The sequence below is a fragment of the Erpetoichthys calabaricus genome, chromosome 13 (assembly GCF_900747795.2).
Source record: "Erpetoichthys calabaricus chromosome 13, fErpCal1.3, whole genome shotgun sequence".
NCBI lineage: Eukaryota > Metazoa > Chordata > Cladistia > Polypteriformes > Polypteridae > Erpetoichthys > Erpetoichthys calabaricus.
In genome coordinates, this window is record NC_041406.2 from 106,797,763 (window position 1) to 106,818,613 (window position 20,851).

General features: G+C 38.0%; 1 protein-coding gene across 1 annotated transcript in view; it reads right to left on the reverse strand.

Moving 5' to 3' along the window:
- The window catches only part of ptpn3 (protein tyrosine phosphatase non-receptor type 3), a 363,093-nt gene that overhangs the window by 133,090 nt on the left and 209,152 nt on the right, over positions 1-20,851 (reverse strand). The window contains exons 7-9 of the mRNA XM_028817422.2: positions 18,189-18,241; positions 11,404-11,524; positions 1,309-1,396 (exon numbers count right to left, since the gene is read on the reverse strand). Of these exons, the coding sequence (XP_028673255.2) occupies positions 1,309-1,396; positions 11,404-11,524; positions 18,189-18,241 (262 nt within the window). The remainder of the gene's footprint in view (positions 1-1,308; positions 1,397-11,403; positions 11,525-18,188; positions 18,242-20,851) is intronic.

The following is a 20,851-nucleotide window of genomic DNA, read 5'->3' on the forward strand; positions in this document are numbered from 1 at the left end:
ATGATTACAAGCACAAGAAGGCAAGCGAATGAATATGAATAATATGAATAATGTTGCATCTGTGCCGCAATGTTTTCTGAAATGTACTATACAGATCATAAAATGAATATCATATATACCCATGTCTCTGTTTTTTGTCAGTGCGGCTTTGACATCATGGACCATAAGTTGCATACTAATTCAGTGTGAGTAGGAACACTTAATACAACTGAATTAAAAATATTCAAGTGATGGTGAGATACGAAGAAGGCAGATTCACCAGCGTCTGTATGTCAGCTTTAATCCCTCCACATCAGAGAATTTCCAGTTTCATTGTGTCAAAACACCACTCACATCTACAGTTATTCCCAGTTTCAGATAAAATGTAACCGCGTCAGATATGGGGTGGGGGGTGGTTGTTGTATCATGATTGTGACTGAGAGAAAAAAGTGAAAAAAAAACAAAACACGCTAACATTTATAAGTCCTATAAATTTACAGCTGCTGTTACAGACACAAATCAAATGTATGTTCGTATTGTTTAATATTAGCAATATCAGCAGCTCACTACTCAAAATGGTAAATTCGCCCGGAAGCTAGTTTTGAACTCACAACCTCTGGATTATAAATCGGCAGCTCTAACCGCTACACTACAGAAGCTGTTGTATTATACTTGCACTTTTTGTGAAAGTGTTTATTTGATCTTTGGCCATCAGCCTTCACATATTATACAGTTCATGTCTACATTTTGTCATTTATTACTAAAACCTGAAAAATGTTTCTGTTTTAACGATGTGTTTACATAGATTGTTGTAGACACAAAACACACATCAAATTATTTCCCCTTACAATTCCTGGTAGCTCACTCCCAGATAATCAATCAAGGCAGGAACTGGGAGAACTTCTTGCCCGTTCTGAGGCAGTGAGGGGGATGGTATAGCAGGCTGCTTGCTGCTTGGGCTTACTGATACATTTACAAGACAAAAGACGCTGATGGAGAGGTGTGAAGGGATTTAAGGTGGGCCGATTTTAAGAGTTTTTTTGTAGGCTCTGGTAATTCTAGTGTTAAGAAAATGTTTTTCTAACCAGAGCAGAGGAGAAATAAGTAGATGCTGGATGACACTGTTTATGAAAATAACAAAATAAGGCTTAAAATCATTTGAGGTCATTCAGTTGCCTATATATATTACTGGAGCAAAAAAGAAAATCTAATATTATTGATTCTGTAAATATGCATGTAAAATGTACAGAATCTGGCTGTCTGGCTACAACTCCAGTTCTGTCACTGAAAATTCAGCACCTAAAGAAAGTAAGGCTAAAATCAACTTACTCTTGAAGCATGCATTTCCACCCCATAGAACTCCAGAGTTCTAGCGATATTTAGATAGCAAAGCTCTGCTTCAGATGGTTTAAGGCCTCTAGAGAGAGAGAGAAAAAAAAATGACAGTTCATATTAATATAAATCTCTCACAAACACAGATGCAGCATGTCTTCTTTAGACTGTGAAAGTCTTGACTATAAACATTTATAATTTCAATCCTTCTAACTGCCTGATTCATAGTAAGATTACAAAATGTGTCTGCCGACTGTGAAAAGCAAATTGTGGTGTTGTTCTTTTGGAGTGCCTCCAACATTGAGAACAAGCCATAAATTTAGGTCCTGTACTGATAACAAATTTATGTTGTGATAGGCTGCCAGGTTGTCTTAGAAGTGTCACACTGGTGCACATAGAGGGCATGGAAGAAGAGAGGAACAGATAATTACCCAGAAAACATGTTAGACCAAGTAAAGCCAATGCTTAATTTTGGGGCTGAAGGTGATACTTGAATACTGGTTTTGCTGCAACTAAATCTAAGGTGAAGATGAAAGTATAATTTTATTAAACTCCTTACATTCTTAACCTAATTAGTTTAGCCTCTTACTGAACTCTCTGCTTATTTACATTTGATCCCACTCTTTTGAAGTGGCAGGCAGTGTGATGTAATGGTTAAGGCTTTGGACTTCAGATCCTGAGGTTGTGGGTTCAAATCCCGCTACCGACACTATGTGACCATGAGCAAGTCACTTGACTTGTATGTGCTCCAATTGGAAAGCCAAAAGTAATGTAACCAATTGTATTATAAATGTTGTAAGTCACCTTGGATAAAAGTGTCAGCCAAATGCATGTCTGTGTATGGACTGAGGCTTTACCAGCCCAGTATAAGTACTTTAGGAAGACTGGCAGAGTCCAAGGGTAGTCACATCAGTTGTTGAGTTAAGAAGCAACGTAGCAGAATGCACAATAATTGTGATCACTTGAAAAAAACACCATACCAGGGCCATCAACAGCATATTTAGTGTGGAAGGATTAAAAAGGTTCATGGGGATGTGTTTTAGCTACTTACTGTAAGTGACAAAACCCTAACCCTAATATCTGAGGGATAACTTTGACACACTATTTGACCTGAAGCTCCCTTTTTTGTAATTTATGAAAGAAAACACTAACACTTTGTTTGACTTGAGATTGTTAAGGCATGACACTGTTTACAGTATTTTAGCATATGACTATGTATATTTCAATAGGTTTAATATGCAGAATTTCACTGCTTTGATGCTAACAGGCTGAACTGTAAACCACAAAACAATTGTGTCAGTTTCCAGTGCAACTTACTTATTACATAACACTGAAAAAATACCCTTATGCCAATGATCCAGATCTTTAAAATTCTGAAATGTATTAATAAAGGTGATTTAGCAGAACCCTTTCAAATAAATATTGAAATGTATACAGGACACCAAAATGGAGGAGGAAAGATGGAATTGTGTTAAACATAGAAGCCAGGAAATGCTTCTTTTGGGAATCCTGTTGCTATATGGAATAAAACTACTCAGGTGGCTGAAGCAGGCACCGAGACAACTCTTTACTTTCAATAGCTCATGCAGGTACTTTTACTTAGTCAGTCAGATGAGCCTGACGATCTGAACAGTTTCTGTTTGAATGTCAAATCTCTTTTTTAATTATGACACTATAATCAGAAATCAATGCAAAATGGAATTCAATGGAGACCAGGAAGAAAGAAAAGACTACCTAGGAATCAGGGCTAATCTTAATATGTCCAATGAGCCAAAATAATCCTTAAGAGTTTTAGTGCATTTTGTAAGGATATACTTTATCTGCTAAAGTGAAACTTTGCTGACTGCATGGGTCATTTTTATGTTGGAGTGGAAGCCAGATGCTGCATTTTAAAGTAAGACGTTCATGACAGCTGACAAGTTTAGGCATAGCTGTCTCATGATTTGGGAAGGGTGTGTTGTTTCATGACCTGGACTCATTTGAAACTTTGACAGTAAAAGTAATTCTGCTTTGAATCAAATAATTCAAAAGAATAACATCAGGTCTTTGGTCTGTTGGCTAAACATTAAGTGCAGATGGATCATGGGTAAAACAGATCTCATGAATAAAAGCAAATCTACAACATAAAGGAAAGTGACAGAGAAATTCAGTATTTTGGAAAGGGCGCACTTTAATGCAAATTTCAGCCACCACAAGAATTCACAGTGTAAAACAAGGTGAATGTATTACAAAATGCACAACTGTTAACAAAGGAAACACCATGGAAATATGAGATACTGGTCAGCAAACACAGGAGGGCCTTAGCTATAATTACTGTAGCTAAATAGTGTGAATTTAGTTATTGTACAGTATATAAGGAAGTCATTAATATGATCCTTTTTACAGTGCATGTTTGTTTCCATTTCATTCTTATACGAGACTGATATTGTTTTATACTGCTGCAAAATGCCTGTTTCATTCCAGTTCTGAAGGAGAACAGATTAATAAATGGAGCTTGTTTGAGATAATACGGTTTATATTTTACACTGGAAACACTGTTAGTGAAGTTAATGGGATATGAAGCACATGATACAAAACAATGCAGAGATAAAGTAAAGAACCTGAGAAAGAATGCAAAAGACAACATACAATATGTCCCTATATTATGTAAAAGTGCTGAAAACTGGAGAAAATACTAATAACTAAATAAAGCCAACACCTGTATAAATGAAGCATACAAATGCATTGGAAAAAAGTTTCTTCCATGCATGAATGATCTGACAAATAATAAAGCGGTTAATGTCATATCATGCCTAATGTCATGAATCAAAACCCTCGGCATTATGTTGCTTTTACAATACCTCAAAGAAGAGATCTCAATGGCTTTAAGAGTGGGCTAATTGTTACGGCATATTTGGCATGAGCTCCAGTGGCACTGATGCAGATGTTTTATAACGAATGGTATCTGGTGTAAATTACAGCATACATGGGCTGGCATCCCAGACAGAATTAGTCCCATTCTCTTAACCAGCTGGAAGTCAATGTAACAAAGAGATTAAGGGAGACTCCATTTCGAAGCAATACGTTCCCTGACCCGCTAGACAGCAGCATCCCTGGGCTTTGGAACCCATTCAGATACATGCAGGTAATGTTGGGAACTGTAGTACAGTGAGGCAGCCCTGCTGGAGTCCGTGGGTTCCACCAGATGATGCTACAGAGAGTTATGCTCCCTACTTTATAAGAGTTCTGACTGACCCAGAATTGCTTCCTTCAGGCTTTGCCCTGGCACTAGAAGTACTCCCGGGTCCAAGATAAATGAAGCTGCTCAACCTCATCCGGGCGAATTAGAGTCAGGTGTGGAGGACAGACAAAGCTCATCTGGGAGGTGGGGATGAGAAGAAAAGTGACAGAAGAAGAACTTTGCTTTGCTTTATGACATTTTTGAAGCCTTTCTGTAAGGTTGTTGTATTATTATTATTATTAAAAAATCTTTTATTTATATTGGGACTTGGGGATGTGAGGTTGTGTCTGAGGTTTGGTGTGCTGCAACGCTCTGTGATGACCACAAGTAAGGTTTATTAATATTTAATTATTATTAATAGCCCGGTGGAAGCACTTCTGGGTCAGTCGGAAGTCCCATAAAGTAAGGAGAATAACTCTCTGCAGCACCCTAAGGCGGCACACCCAAGGACCCCAGCAGGGCTGCCTCACTGCACTACAGTTCTCATAATTCCCTGCGGGTATCTAAATGGGTCCCGAAACACAGGGATAATGCCATCTAATGGGTTGGGAAATCATACAGCTTTAAGAGAGAGCAAATTGGGGCTCAGTGTTATGTTGGTCTCCTGGCTGGTTAAGGGAATGGGACTAATCTTGGCAGGGATGCCAGCCTATGCATACTGCCTTTTACAATTGATGACGCTTGCATAAAAGACAGAATGACAGATATTATAAATGTGGGCAATAATGCTAACTCCTTGATAGTGTCATCTCAGGTCTCTTGTCAGGATTTCTATGTTAAATTCATAGCAGTAAAGATTTGCTACAGTTTTGTATATTTACTATACAACAAACAAATTTCAAATTCACAATGTATAAAATACACCAATTTTACTTTATACTGTCATCTGGGTCAATCATGGCTTTCTATCTAACTAAATATGCTTGTAACATTGATACATTTTAACCAGATATACAAGTAATCACAGCATAATTAAAGAAAGTGCACCACAGGCAGGCAGCAGAATGTGGCTGGGTCATCCGGAATATGGGAACTGCATGCAGTGAGTTTTGAAACATTGACCTTTGTTTTGTTGTTTAACAGAAGTATATTTCCTTTTGTTGGTTTTCAAATTTAAAGATAATGGTTTGTGACAGATAGGGGGCGCTGTCAACCCCTGAACCCTCAGACAACACGTTGAGACACCAGGTAAAAAGTCCAATAATTAAATTTATGATTATATTATTATAATTGCACAAAGCATGTCCACTCCACAATACTCCAATAAACAACAATAATCAACACACTAATCAATCCTCCACTGCCAGCAGCTCCGTTCTACATCATCCCAACTCGGCTCAGTCTGCTGGGGTTTCCCATCGTCCTGTGACAGTCCCTGACCCGGACTATATAGTCCTGTTATAGTGCTTCTGTCCCTCAGTCCATGTGATTTCATAGCACTTCCGGGTCAGATGAAAAACTCCTTTTCTTCAGCCCGGAAGTACTTCGCTTCTTCCGTCCTCGTGACGAGGTAGTACTTCCCGGCTATATGGAAAATATAAATCCCAGTGCCTCCCTGCAGCGTCCCCTGGAGGCCCCCACGGTATCCACCAGGGCTGTGAAATAAAACTCCAATGTCCATGATGCCCTGCGGGAATTCGGGGCCCCTCCATTTTGCAGGAAGGACTTCATCTACTGTTTTGTGGGGGTATTGGCCGGGATAAACTGCCGGCCATATATCACAGGTTGTTTGTCAATACCATGCAAATCAACAGGTATAAAATAAAATTCTTCTTTAAATATGTTTTTGCAAAATAACAAAAAAAGGTCCTGTATCTCTCCACAGCTATCAGTAGTAAAAATACATTGTACACTTACTAATACTGGTTATGTTAATTAAGAAATTAGAAATTTAACCTGCATACACCCAACAAATTCTTTTTGGACCCATTTTGTTTCCCTTTCTATAAGTGTATGTTAATTTTGGTATGATTGTCTTTTTCAACCCATAGGAGAGTGTTTGAGCAAACGCTTTGATACCTACTCTGAACAATTAATTTGCTTAATTAGGTTAATCAGAAAAAAGAAATCCAAAAATAATGTGTCAGTGGGCACAATTGTGAGCAAACATATAAAGAAACACATGACAAATTGAAAAGAATGAAAATAACACAATGTTTCCCTCATGAATGCCTCAGATAAAAAGTCAAGTTCAGCAATATGGGAAAGACAGAAAAGTGAAAGGGTCTCTCTGTTTAGGTAGATTAATACAGCTAAATTTGAACAACAGGTTGGGGTAATAATTGAATGCAAATTCAGTAACCATTTTTCCTTAATGTTTCCATTACTAGCTGTTGAGACTCACTCCTGACATTATTTTATGATTTTATTTTCATCGTAAATTTAGAAAACAATAGCTCCACATTTTGTAGCTTTAATAAATTTAAAAGGTGTCTCAAAGAAAACCATGGGCAATACATTTGAAAATCATGCCACTTCACAATGATCTCTCTCTATTATAAAAGAAAATCTTGAGACAAGACGAGACTATTTCCAAGAGATTTTTTCAAGTTAGTAGAGGAGGTCCTGCCCTCCTCTCAACGATTTCCGGTTAACGGCCCACGCCCACTGTCCTCTCACCTCTCATTTGTGTGAATGCTTTTGTCAGACAAAGTTCCTACACTCACATCTCTTATAAATTTTTACATTTTCCTCACTTTAATTTCCCAATAAAAAGACTTATGTCCAAATCTTATTGAAGAATTTAATCACGAAGGGGTATCAACAGAAGAAATGAGTATACAGGCTTTGAAAACCCACACAAATCGCTCCAGAAACTCCTTTCTTCCTAGTGCCATACGACTTTTCAATAAGAAATATCGGAGATAATGTTTAAGGTTTTGATATATATCCTGTTACCTGTTTTTTTTTTTTTTTTTGGTATAAATATGTTTTATCTAACTGCCTTACCTTAACCTTTCTTATTTCTATTTGTCTGTTTTATTTCATTCTGTCTGTTACCTGTTATTTGATGCAACTGAGAAGGCAAATTTCATGTTTTCCTGTGTAAACATGACTAAATAAAGAAACCTAACCTAACCTAAACCTAACCTAACAGGCAATCCTTGCACCGAGAAACGAAGTCAAACGAATTAACTCGAAAATTGTCGATCAGTCACACGGCATATTGGTTAAATATGTATCAATAGACTATGCTGAAACAGTTGGTGGTGATAGTGCAGAAGATGAAAACATCAACTTACAATATCCCGTAGAATATCTACAACTGTTAACACCGTCCAGTCTTCCACTGGCCGAATTACTGTTGAAAGAAGGATGTATCGTAATGTTATTGTGTAATTTATGTATGAGTGACGGGCTGTGCAGTAGGACAAGATTAGTTGTATTCAAAATTGGTTGAACAATTCTAACATGTAAAATTTTAACAGGCGACAAGAAAGGTAATGTGGTACATCTTCCACAGATTACATTAGACACCAAAGGAGATCTTGATATGCCATTCGTATTAAAAACGTTTACAGTTTCCCATTAGAATAGCTTTTGCTATGACAATTAACAAATCACAGAGACAAACATTTGAAAAACTCAGTTTATTTATTGGAGAGAAAGAAATGATATTCACTCACAGGCAGTTATAAGTTGCATTGTCACGATGTAAGTCCAAACATGGAATCAAAATGCAATGCGATATACTGTATACAAGTTAATTCCAAATATTGTTTTTACTGAAGTTTTACAGTAAAAGTGTAAGTTTAAAAAGTATTTGCGTATTAACTTCAAAGCCAAACAGAATGAAAATGTATAACGCAACATGAAACAATTTTCTTTCAATTTGTTACATTTTACTATTTTTTACTATGGTTAATTACTCGCTGTAATGTAAAATAGTTAGTTCTATTACCCATATGTGACAATTCCCATGAAAACAACAATCTGTTTAAATTGTACATCCACTTCCCCATACGTGAGAGGCACAGCCGTGAAGTGGCTAGCACATAGCACCCACCCGGGGGTTGGCGAGCAAAGTGAGCAGGGGGCAGAGCCCCCTAGTAAGAAAAATAGTCATCACATTTCTTTCCCATTTCAAATTCACACATTACTGTTTAACAAACAGTCCCTTAACCGAGTCCTATAGTGGACCTTCTCACAGGATATAAGCCCGCCTTTTTGCTGGAGGTCCCATATTTTCATCCTGTAAAGTCTTTGTGACAGCACAGTAGTTAGCACAGCTGTCTCACAGCTCCAGAATTCTGGGATCAAATCCCACCTAGTACAGTGTGTGAAATTTACACATTGTCAATGAGACTGCAAAGGTCTTGTCCAGGGACTCCAATTTCCCTGCACATTTTGACTGGTGATTGCAAATTACTCCAGGATGAACGACTATGAATGTAAATAGGTGTGTGATGCGAGATGTGACAGAATGGCATGTCATCCTGGTTTGGAGTCCCTTCTTGTGCCAGATACTGGCCAGAAAAGGCTATAGATCTCTATGACCCTGTATAAGTGGGTTAAGAAACTAAATGAATGTAAATCCCTATATTCTTTTCTTACTGCAGTGTCTTACATTTAATGAATGCTTACCAGCTTAAGGACCTCTACCCTCGACTTGTCATTAACACTAGAATTACCAGAGCCTACGAAAAAAACTCAGATCCGTCCCACCTTAAATCGCTTCTTAAATCCGTTCGCACCTCTCCGCCATCGTCTTTTTTCTTCTAAATGTGTAGATAAAGACAATCTGCAAACAGCCAGCTATTCCATCCCCCCACCGACTTAGAATGTGCACGAACTTCTCCCAGCTCATGCCTTGATTGATTATCTGGGAGTGAAGTAGAGTTTTAGAGTGGAAATAATAGATCTTCATTTGGAACACACGCATTTCATGTGTGATCCGTTTCTACAGTAATCTGTGTAAACACATTTTTAAAACAGAAACGTTTTTCATATTCTAGTAGTAAATGACAAAATGTAGGCATAAACTATATAATGTATGAAGCCTGAAGTCCAAATATAAAAGAAACACTTTCACAAAAGGTACAAATATAACAGAACAAGTGCGCTTTTATTCAAAAATATAACTGCAGAAAAAAAAAGCTGCCTTAGTGTGCAACATTGACACTCTTTTACTATGACTGCTGCCGTGGCGCAACAGTATCAGTTGCTGACTGGGAATCAAGAGGTCACGAGTTCGATCCTGCTCGACTTCCTTTTGAAAAGTGAACTGCTCTTATTTTTACTATTTTAGAATAAAAAGATACATTTGATTTCAGTCTGTAACAGCCGGTGTAATTTATGATATTTGTAAAGGTTAGCTATGGTTCCTATTACACTGAACAAGCACCTGTAAATTGCAGCTCTATTCATTATCTCAAAACACCATGCACATTCACAGTAATTCCCAGTTATGTCCACCACTCACACCCACAACCATACAGAACTGATTCCACATCAGAGAATTTCCAGTTCCAGCATAAATCCACACACGATCTGACGCTGTTCGTTTTCAAATAATACTGCATTAGTGCGATGATGTTTTCACATATATTGTCTTTCTTTCATGTGTGTAATAGAAACCACAGCATAGAGAGAAGTGAGTACATTGTAACAGGTACACACATTGTAAATGTAAGAAAGATGATCCTTGCGTGTGTGTGTGTGAACTGTTAACATTTGAATCTGATGATTGCATATAGTGCTGTCTTATTCAGTGCAATTATTCAGTGCGCGCAAGAACATGCAGGTGGCCAGTTGCTGTGTGCTACAACATGCTGGCGGTGATCGACGCACATTTTAAAAAAAGAAAGAGACAAATGTATGTGACGTTTTGATGAAATCATTTTATGATGCGAATAGTACCAATCAGAAAACATCGTCAAAATAATGCAATATAATTTGAAAACGAACAGCGTCAGATCGGGTGTGAATTTATACTATGGCGCTGTTAGAGTCAGATCAGAAGCTAAATAAGCTGAATAAGCTCCTGTTCTGACTCTAAGTAAAAAAGCATGAATTAATCAACAGAAATAACCGCGATCGACATTTTAAACTTAACGATTTACAGTGCATACCAATTTATAAATTTTATGTCCTTTTGAGGTTACACAGAAAAAAAAAAAACACTTCCTCCCCAGCGATGAATCAAACTCGGGTCTCAAAGACACGGCAAAGCTGCTGTGCTCCGATTCTGCAAATCTTAGCGTTACACCACGGAAGGTGTTATATCTTCCTTGAACCTTTTGTGAAAGTGTTTATTTGATGTTCGGACGTCAGGCTTCACACATTCTATAGTTTATGCCTACATTTTGTAACATTTATTACTACAATATGAAAAAGCTTCTGTTTTAACAATGTGTTTACACAGATTACTGTAGAAACGGAACATGCATGAAATGTGTGTGTTCCAAATAACGATCTATTATTTCCACTGTAAAACTCCAGCAGTTCAGTCACTCCCAGATAATCAAACAAGGCATGAGCTGGGAAAACTTAGTGAACGTTCTGCGACGGTGGGGGATGGAATAGCCGGCTGCTTGCTGCTCGTCTTAATTGGCACATTTAGAAGACAAAAGAGAGGTGAGAACAGTTTTAAGGTGGGCCGGATCTACGAGTTTTTTTGTAGACTCTGGTAATTCTAGTGTTAAGTCATATAATTCAAAATAGTTTAGGCTTACAATTTTTTCCTTGTCATATGACCATACATTTTTGTAGGTCTGTCTTAAGACAACAAATTTTAGTTGGTGTGAAGCTTCAGGTATTTACCTGCTTTATGAACTCAGTGTGATTTGTCTCACAAAAACAGCATCTTGTAAATAAAGGGACTTTCTCAGCTAGAAAGTGTTGCAACAAGTCTGAAAATGACAAACATTTACCTGTGTTGTTCATGCAGCGACTCTACTTTGGTTAAAAAGTCATTGTCCTGGTCAGGCAGGAAACGGAACTCAAACAAATAACCAGGGCAGTGAAGAGCAGGGTTGTAGTCTCCAAGCTCAGCTAAAGGACAGACAAGCATATAAATTATTGCATGCAACATTCAACCAAAACATAGAAGAGTCTACAGATTTTGAGTAAAACTGACCTTGACCAATGTATGTTATTAAACAGAAAATACTTCAGCTACTTTGAGAATCACAAACCAACCCATTAAGACCCACCATAAACATGAAATAACCTAATCCCCATGATGCTAAATGCTTGTAATGACTATTTTCTGGAACTGCTGTCAGTTTCCTAGATAGTCAACATACTGCCAGTGAATTTTGCAGAATTTGTGTTAAATAAACTACCATGAAATAAAAATATTCATGGTATGCTAACTATCTTTGGCTATGAACAGCAATACAGTATAAGATGTGGACGTTTACACCAAACCCTACAAGGCTTTTGCAGGAGTAAAGCTAGGAAAAAGTGAAGCAAAAGAAAGAAAAATAGATTATAAAGAAGTTAGGCACAATATACAGAAAATTCAAAATATTTGTAGTAATTTTTCTGATACTGATGTAAAGATAAATGATTTCTTCTAATTTTATATTATATATACCGCTAGTGGAACCTCGGTTCACGAACGTCTCTGAACACGTACAAATCGGGTTACAACCAAAAAGTTCGCCAAACTTTTGCATCTGTTCACAACCACACACTCAGTATACGAACAAGCCAGTTTCACTTTCGGTTTGTGCACGCTGATGATTTCCGCACATGTTCAGTCTCTCCCTGTGCAGCGAGAGAGAGAGAAGGCAGTAAAAGAATGCACCAGGCTTGTTTTTAAAGAGACTGATTTGAGTATTGTTTTAACCTTGTATTTAATGAAGACTTTTTTCTATTGGATTTTAACCTCCATTTCACTTCTGTTTACAGCGATCGGTTCGTAGCATGCATTGTTGCAATGTTACTTTTCTTGGTTGTTTATTAAATTATGGATTTTTCAAATGTTCATTTTTTTCCCTGTACTTAAAACTCATTAAAAAAAAGTGTTTTAGCGAGCGGTTCATAGCGCTATAGCGCGGACTCTTGCAATGGTAGCTTTCTCTGTTGTTCAAGGTTTTCTCAGTGTTATTCAATGTTTTTACATTTAGTTTACTATTACGCTGTGCATTCTATGGTATTATTAACTATATTTGTGCTTGAAACCTTAAAAAACCTTAAAAAAATATATTTACATATAGTTCGTACGTTCTGGAATGGATTAATTGTATTTACATACAATTCTATGGGGGAAATTACTTCGGGTCCACTGTTACTGAGGTTCCACTGTATATGGAATATCTGAAGGAAACTGGAAACCGTGTAAGTTTCATGTCTCCTACATGGAAGTCTGGTGAGCAGCCCGTTTCATTTATGGGAGCTGTGAAGAGATTCTATGCTTACAAGAACATATTGTGTATATCTAAAACTTACTGTTGCATCTCTGACATTTGCATGTATCTTACATCTCCTCAATGCATGAAGACCTTCCACTGATGTGACTAACCTGTACAAACATTTCAACCTGACTAGTCTTGCAGGACTAGATGCGTTTCTTGAATGAGAACATGCGTCTGGTGACAATTTGCTAAAAAACATTTGTAGTGAATAGCGGTGAAAACCACTGCTGAACAGGCTACTCCCACCCACATGGTTTCCTCCTAAAAAGCCACCCAATTTCCTCTAGTTTGTGCACTTTAAATAGCTGATGTTGCTGTGCCCCACAAAAAAAAAATATGAACGAAAGACACGACACTGAGAGAAAATAAAAAGCTAAAATTGCTGTTATCAATTCAGGAGCTCAGTAGCACAAGGTAACTGAAGCTTAAAAATAATTTGTACTTTGTAATGAGTACAGGAACAGAAGAGAGACAGACACACACTTAGGCCATGGCAAGTACAACGTACTTGGCTTCTTGCATCTTTAACTGCTAATTTTTGCATAATTGCTCTCACTACAAATGTTGTGTTATCAACATGTAATATTTAATTAATTATTAAATTAAAGCAGCATGTAGTGACAGTAAGGCTAAAGTTTTAACAATATGCATAAAATAATTTGTTTACTTATTGTCATATTTGAAGATCAAACATTTCCCATTAAAATTCTGCATTCAATACTTTTCTAGGGCTCTATGTTATCTTCATAGCCTGCCACAATGGCCACTACACAGTTGACAGTGAGCAGGTTTAGCTTGTCACTCAATAGTTAAGATCATCTTTGTTTCACAGTTTAGTCATTTATCCAGTAAAAAAAAAGAGTGGAGGTTTAGATTTTTGAATGAATGTACACTAATCCCTTATGCCGCAGCAATTGGATAGTAGAACTTGCAGTTTAATGCATCTGCAGATGGGCTTTCATCTGTCCCCTATTCCAGTGCCTGTTTTCATATCAAAGGGATGTAGAGGTACCTGTACTTATCCAGTCAATTTTCGGAAATCCCCAGCCTATTAGCTTTCCATTGTCTGCCAATTGCTTAGTATGGATATTAAGATACAACTCCCTTCACAAAAATGTAGGGGTATATTTGCCCTCACTAGCTTCTTGCAGGACAGTTTATATTTCATCACAGAGATATCCTGAAGATTATAACTAACTGTGCCCTGTTCGTCTTCAGTAATATAAATAAAATTTAGAGAAATGGCACATGCTCCCATTATTTTACATATTATTATTATTTATATATGGATGGGGACCATACCCAGCCGTGACGCCTGGATGGTCCCCGTGATGGACAATACCTCCCCTGGGCCACGAGGGGGCAGCCGCCCCGGGTCTGCTTATAGGCCACTGGACTGGAGCTGTAACGCTCATCCCTACCGGAGGACGTGGCCACCACCAGGGGGCGCCCAGACAGTTGTGAAGTCCTGGATGGCAGCACTTCCGCCACACCAGGAAGTGTTGCCGGAGGAATTCCCAGGGGCACCCGGAGTGCTTCCAGGGGCTGTCTTGACACTTCCGCCACACCAGGAAGTGTCATCAGGGGGAGCACCTGGAGCTCATCCGGGTCAGTATAAAAGGGACCGCCTCCCTCCAGAAGCTGAGCCAGAGTTGGGAGGAAGGAGACGAAGCTTGTGAGGAGGGGAGAGGAGGTCAAAATGGAAAAGAGAAAGAGAAAGAAGAGAAAGAGAAGAAGAAAGAGTGTTGGAGGAAGGCACTGTGGTGCTTTGGAGAAAATAAAGAAGTGTTTTGAACATTCTGGTGTCTGTCTGTCTGTGTCGGGGGTATGCTTTCCACAATATATATATATATATATATATATATATATATTACACAAGAAGGGGTGTAGAATAATGTCAGCGGTCACCGGGTGATGCGACTTAGTAGGATTTTATATAGCATTGTTGGTGTCTCTCCTCAAAGGGCCCTCAGGGAATTTTATTGACTCTCCCATTTCTTCCAGTGGCGCTTGCATGCTGCCTTGGGTTTGGAGGTGGCAAGATTGGTAAGTGCAGTAAAAGTTGTAAAAACTGCATTTTTTACTTTGTGCAGCTTTTGTTGTCGGCTGAGGAGGTGTAATTAATAGGGCAAAGGAAGCCATGTAGACGAGTCAGGAAATGTACGTGATCGTGAACTAGCTCCATCTGATGAATAGGTGAGCATGTGGGCACAGTTAACTCCCTGATTAAAAGAGGTACTTGATACATGGCAGGGGAATGGGGGAACAGGTCCCTTGTCAGCTGATTGCTAGAGTAACTTATAAAAGCCCTTCAGGAAAATAGAAGGGGGAGAAAAAAAGAACAAGCTGAGTGAAGCGTAGGATGTCCAGAGTTGCTTGGGGCCATGAGCCTGTTGAGATTGAATGTGTTTGGAGTGCAGCCTCCAGCTGGAACAATAATTGGGTGGGTGCAATTTTCACAATGATTTTTTTTTTTTTTTTTTCCTTTAATTTTTTTTCGTTTTAAAAGCTGCTGGATTTTTTTTTCCACTTTTTTATTATGTGCACTTTTTGGGACTGTTTTAGTTATTTATTGTTCACTTCTTACTGGCCCACTGGCCTCAGTCCCTCTAACAAGGACCTGGAGTCTGCCAGGTTTATCTGATAAGGACCCAAGGGCCTGACAATGGGCCATAGACACATTAGAGTGCCAGTAAGAATGGCTGGCTGGTAGCATGGGGGAGATGCATGTGCTGCATATTTTTGTCTGTCAAAGAATGGCGTTTCTAATGGTGGACCAGATTTTATCCAATAAACAGTGTGGCTATTTTCCTGTCTAATGCCGATAGGATTATGACTATAACACATTGTAATTCACTGGTAGACCACTTTCATTGCCAGTCACTGCATGTCAGCATCTGCTTGCTGTTCATTTGACAATATATTCTCACATCAACGTGATAGATGGTCATAAACTTTATGCATATTCACAAAGCACATATAGACTGGATTTAAAAAAAAACCAAAAAAAAAAAAACCACCACTCATGAGCTGTCAAAATCTGTGTAAGGATAAACAGACAGAATAGATTTGTAACAATCAATGTGTAAGGTTAAACGATTAAATGGAGTTTCTTTTCCAACAGCCAAACAAAGGCATTCCCAAAGATACTGAGGTGTGAGTGATCCCTAGTTAAATGGAACACTCAATCCAGTCCCTCTTTTTACAAACAGTAAACACCAACCCAGTCTGCTAGTCCCAAGCCACTGGCCCTCTTCCGTACAACACTGAATAAGTGTGTGAGGCAAAGCTCTTCCAAAATATTCAGTGCTTTCAGAGTTCCTGGTGTGCTGCTATAGGATGGAAACTGCAGTTGGACAGCAGAGTAGACAATGACAGGAAACAATATTCAAGAAACACAGTGGAGGATTGTAAGCAGAATGAGAAACAAACATGTATCAAGGCCAATATCAAAAACAAAACTCAAGTCAACGATTCCTAACCAAAAAAGAAAGCAACCAGATTATCAAACACCAGGCTTCTGCAAAATGCTTTTAGAAAAGCACCCAAAAGCTCAGACAAAGATAACCACACTGATGCCTCATGATGCGACATCCAGGGCTACAACTCAAACAACAAACTGCTGCATTGTGGCAAGAAAAAAAACAAAAACAAGATGGCATTGCAGTAGCTTCAAAAAAAGATGGCAAATTAAAATAAGACAAAAACCTAAATAAAAATACAAAATGAAATTGAAACTAAATTCTAAGCTGCAATAAAATTAACAAAACAAAAAGAACTCAGAAAAACTGCATAAAGTGCTTACATTCACTACAACTGCTTAAACATCATCGATCCTTAAAACTAATGGAACTATTTCCTCTAAGGATGTTGTATCCATTAATTTTCAAAGCTTCTTAAAAGTTCTCCTTCTTCCTCTCAATGATAATCCCATGAACATTCTGAGTTATTTAATGGTTTACTTGAATTTCATTGAGGCCTCCAATTTCCATGTAAAAAATTCCAAGGACGCCGGAAAATACAATAGCATACAATATATAGAGAACATATTGAAATTACTAGCAATTTACTTTGGGTCAGTACCCATTTGCTACTCACATTAACACTAGAATTACCAGAGCCTACGAAAAAACTCGTAGATCCGGCCCACCTTAAATCGCTTCTTAAATCCGTTCACACCTCTCCGCCAGCATCCTTTGTCCTCTAAATGTGCTGATAAAAGACAAGCTGCCAGCAGCCGGGTATTCCATCCCCCCACCGACTTAGAACGTGCATGAACTTTTCCCAGCTCATACCTTGATTGATTATCTGGGAGTGAAGTGGAGTTTTAGAGTGGAAATAATAGATCGTTATTTGGAACACACGCATTTCATGTGTGTTCCGTTTCTACAGTAATCTGTGTAAACACATTGTTAAAACAGAAACTTTTTCATATTTTAGTAATAAATGTTACAAAATGTAGTAGGCATAAACTATAGAATGTGTAAAGCCTGAGTTCCAAAGATCAAATAAACACTTTCACAAAAGCTTCAAGGATTATACGACTGTTTCCGTGGCGTAGCGCACCAAGATTTGCTTCTTAGAGCACAGCAGCTTTGCCGTGCCTCACAGACCTGAGTTCGATTCCCCGCTGGGGATAAAGTGTTGCTTTTTTTTTCTTTTTAACCTCAAAACGGACATAAAATTTATAAATTGGTATGCACTGTCAGTTAATGAGATCGTTATATTTTCATGTGGGATGCTCCTTTTAAAATATTTTTTTAACAATTGAGACTGCAATTAACATGAACAACTGTCCCTATAACTGTTATTTTCAAGATCCATAACACACAGACAGACAGAGCACTGCGTAATAGAGACACAGACAGGCAGAGATATATAAATAAACAGGGAAGGCACATGTACTGAAAGAAAAAAAAAGATCAACATGTGCGTTGTTCCTGCTGCCCTGAATAAGCTCACGCACTCTAACATCACCCCTCCCCCCAATCTGACTCTCTAAGTAACAGCACAAGTACAGACGCAAACCAAGTGTAATCAAGAGTCCCGGTTCGATCCCCACTCACTCCTATATTTGCCATTTTCAGTAGTAAGCTGCTCATTTTGTTAATATTATACAGTACACACATACACTTTGTTTGCGTCTGTACTTACAATTTTATAAAAGTGATAAGCAAAACATCGACTTTGGGGAAAAATAAATTAACTGCAAATAACAAGCTCAGTATCTGGACAGAACAAATCTTTACGGAAATATTTCAATTGCAATAGTCAATAAGTAAGTCAATACTTACCCTGTACAGCATAGGATGCAAGCACAACAGATGAACTAGAGGGACACTTTAACCTGAGGATGAAATTGCATAGTTTATTTACTGTGTTGAAGAAATAATCATTTGTTCACTCCCTTCAAAGTTTCAAGTTTAATATTTTTTTTGGTTTGTTATATTTACACATGAAATTTGACTTATCTGCAGACCAACACAAAAAGCATAAAAATACAGCAACTTTTAAAATTTCACAATTTTTTACATTTACGTTATTTGAAAATAATCTTTTAATGATTACAGCTAACAATTGACATAGATTTCACTTACACTTATTCAAAGTACTTATGACAAGTTTTGTGAGTCTTCATATGTTTCTTTAACATTGCAAATAATCAGATTATAATTCATTCATTTTCCCAGCCCACCTATTCCAAAGCATGATCATGAAGATGCATGAAGCTATCATCATAGCAGTAAGGAAACAAGTCCCTGGACAAAATATGGACAACATGTCAATCAGCTGCAGAGCATGCTGACTCAGAAAACTTTACTCATTCAAGCTAGCTTAATTTAGAGTCATCAATCAACCTAACAGAAAGTCCTTGAAATTATGTGTAGGGAAGCTGTACAACCTAGAACCTCAAAGTCTGTACAGGCTGGGATGTGAAAACATTAGGACCAATGAAAAAACTGTATGCCATTCATAAAATAAAATATAAATGTATCAATACACAAAAGGAACCAAAGGACACAAATAATAAACAATTGTAATGCTCAAAGCCACCCTCCACTGTTCAATCAATTCAACTTAAGAGACATTTTTTGTACAACACAGCGGACCGTTTTAAACCCCAGAGAAATTTGACTTGACTAATGATGCAGTATTTCATATGATCCCGACTAAAGGACAGGTGCAATGTAAATGTGGGATTTGTAAGAGCTAAACCGATAACACTGAAGTCTAAGAACAATGAATGATGTCCTTTCAAGTCTAGTAAACATGCTTTTGTGCCTCAGGACCTGGATATCTTCCTATAGGTATGGCAGTAGTTCTTATTAAAATGTCTGTTGTTTTGGGGGTATAACCTTGTCTGCTGAAATCTTGTCTAAGCTCCTGCAGTTGTTTATCCCGGTCCGTCGGGTCTGAGCAAATACGGTTGAATCGTATTGCTTGGCTGAAAATAATGGAGTGTCTTATATGCTTGGAGTGGAAGCTATCACTTCTCAGGTAGGTCAGTCTGTCTGTCGGTTTGTGAAAAACAGAAGTTAAAGGGTGTTATTTTTCAGTTAAATGGTAGTGTCAAGGAAGCGGACTTCTGTTTTGGAGTAATTCAGCTTCAGCCTTATGTTGGGGTGGAATGAATTATATTCATTATGAAAATGGAGAAGGTCCTTTTCACTGGCATTCGAGATTATGAAGATGCCATCTATGTAACGGAGATACAACATTGGTTTTAAGATGCATGTTGACATAAAATAGGTTTGCATAGTGAGGTGCAAACCGACAGCCCATTGCAGTCCCCTTTTGTTGCAAGTAGAAGTCATGTCCAAATGAGAATAAATGTTGTGCCAGAGTAAATTTTATCATTTGTATAACTAACTCTGTGGTAAGTCATGTTGTTTGAGGTACACTTCACATGCCAATATGCCATCATCATGTGGGATGTTTGTGTTAAGTGCCACAACATCCATTGTGGCAAGTAAGGTTCCCTCAGATAAGAGGCCTGTACCAGACAGTTTTTTTTAAAGAAATCAGTGGTGTCCTGGATGTAGCTGGTTGTATTGCGGGCGAGGGGTTTAAGGATGCATTCCGGCCAACCTGGAAAATTTTCTGTAAGGGAGCCAATTCCTGAGACTATAGGCCTTCCTGGGATCCCTTCTTTGTGGATTTTAGGAAGCATGTAGAAGTAACCCATTTTGGGGTTCTCAGGAATTAAACTGTTTACATGATCCCTGACGTCAAGGGGAAAGCTACTTACTATCTTTTTTAGTTCCTTCTTGTAGAGATCTGTGGGGTCTTCCTGTAGTTTGTAATAATGTATAGTACTAGACAATTGTCTTTGTGCCTCCTGTATATAGTCTGATGTATTCATGATAACTAAAGCAACCCCCTTTGTCTGCTGGTTTGATAATGATTTCTGTATTTTCCCTTAGTTAATGTATGTCTCTCTGTTCATCAACAGTAATGTTTTCTATCTGATTTTCCTGCCTGTTTAAGATCCCTGTTTTCACTCTCTGTTGGAAGCAGTCTATATAATTTTCCAGGGTGAAATTTCTGCCAGCTTCTGGTGTCCATTTTAATTTATTAGTGGGGTTGTGGTAACTGCTTGTTGTTGGTTCCTGTGTGTTACTGTTTTCTTTCTTGTGGAAAAATTCTTTAAGCCTGAGTTTTCTGAAGAATTCTTCCATATCACTCCAGTGTCTGATGTCCTGCAAAGCCCATTGACAACAATATGAGACTCCCTTTGCAAGTACTGAAATCTCTGCTTCATTTGGTGTGTATGAGGAGAGATTAACAATGCAGGTCTGTTGCTCTTTGTTTTTTGATATTAAGTGTCCAGCTTTCTCTCGCAGTCTATGCAGCTTTTTCTTTTCATTCATTCATTTTATATACAGGTGCTGGTCATAAAATTAGAATATCATGACAAAGTTGATTTATTTCAGTAATTCCATTCAAAAAGTGAAAC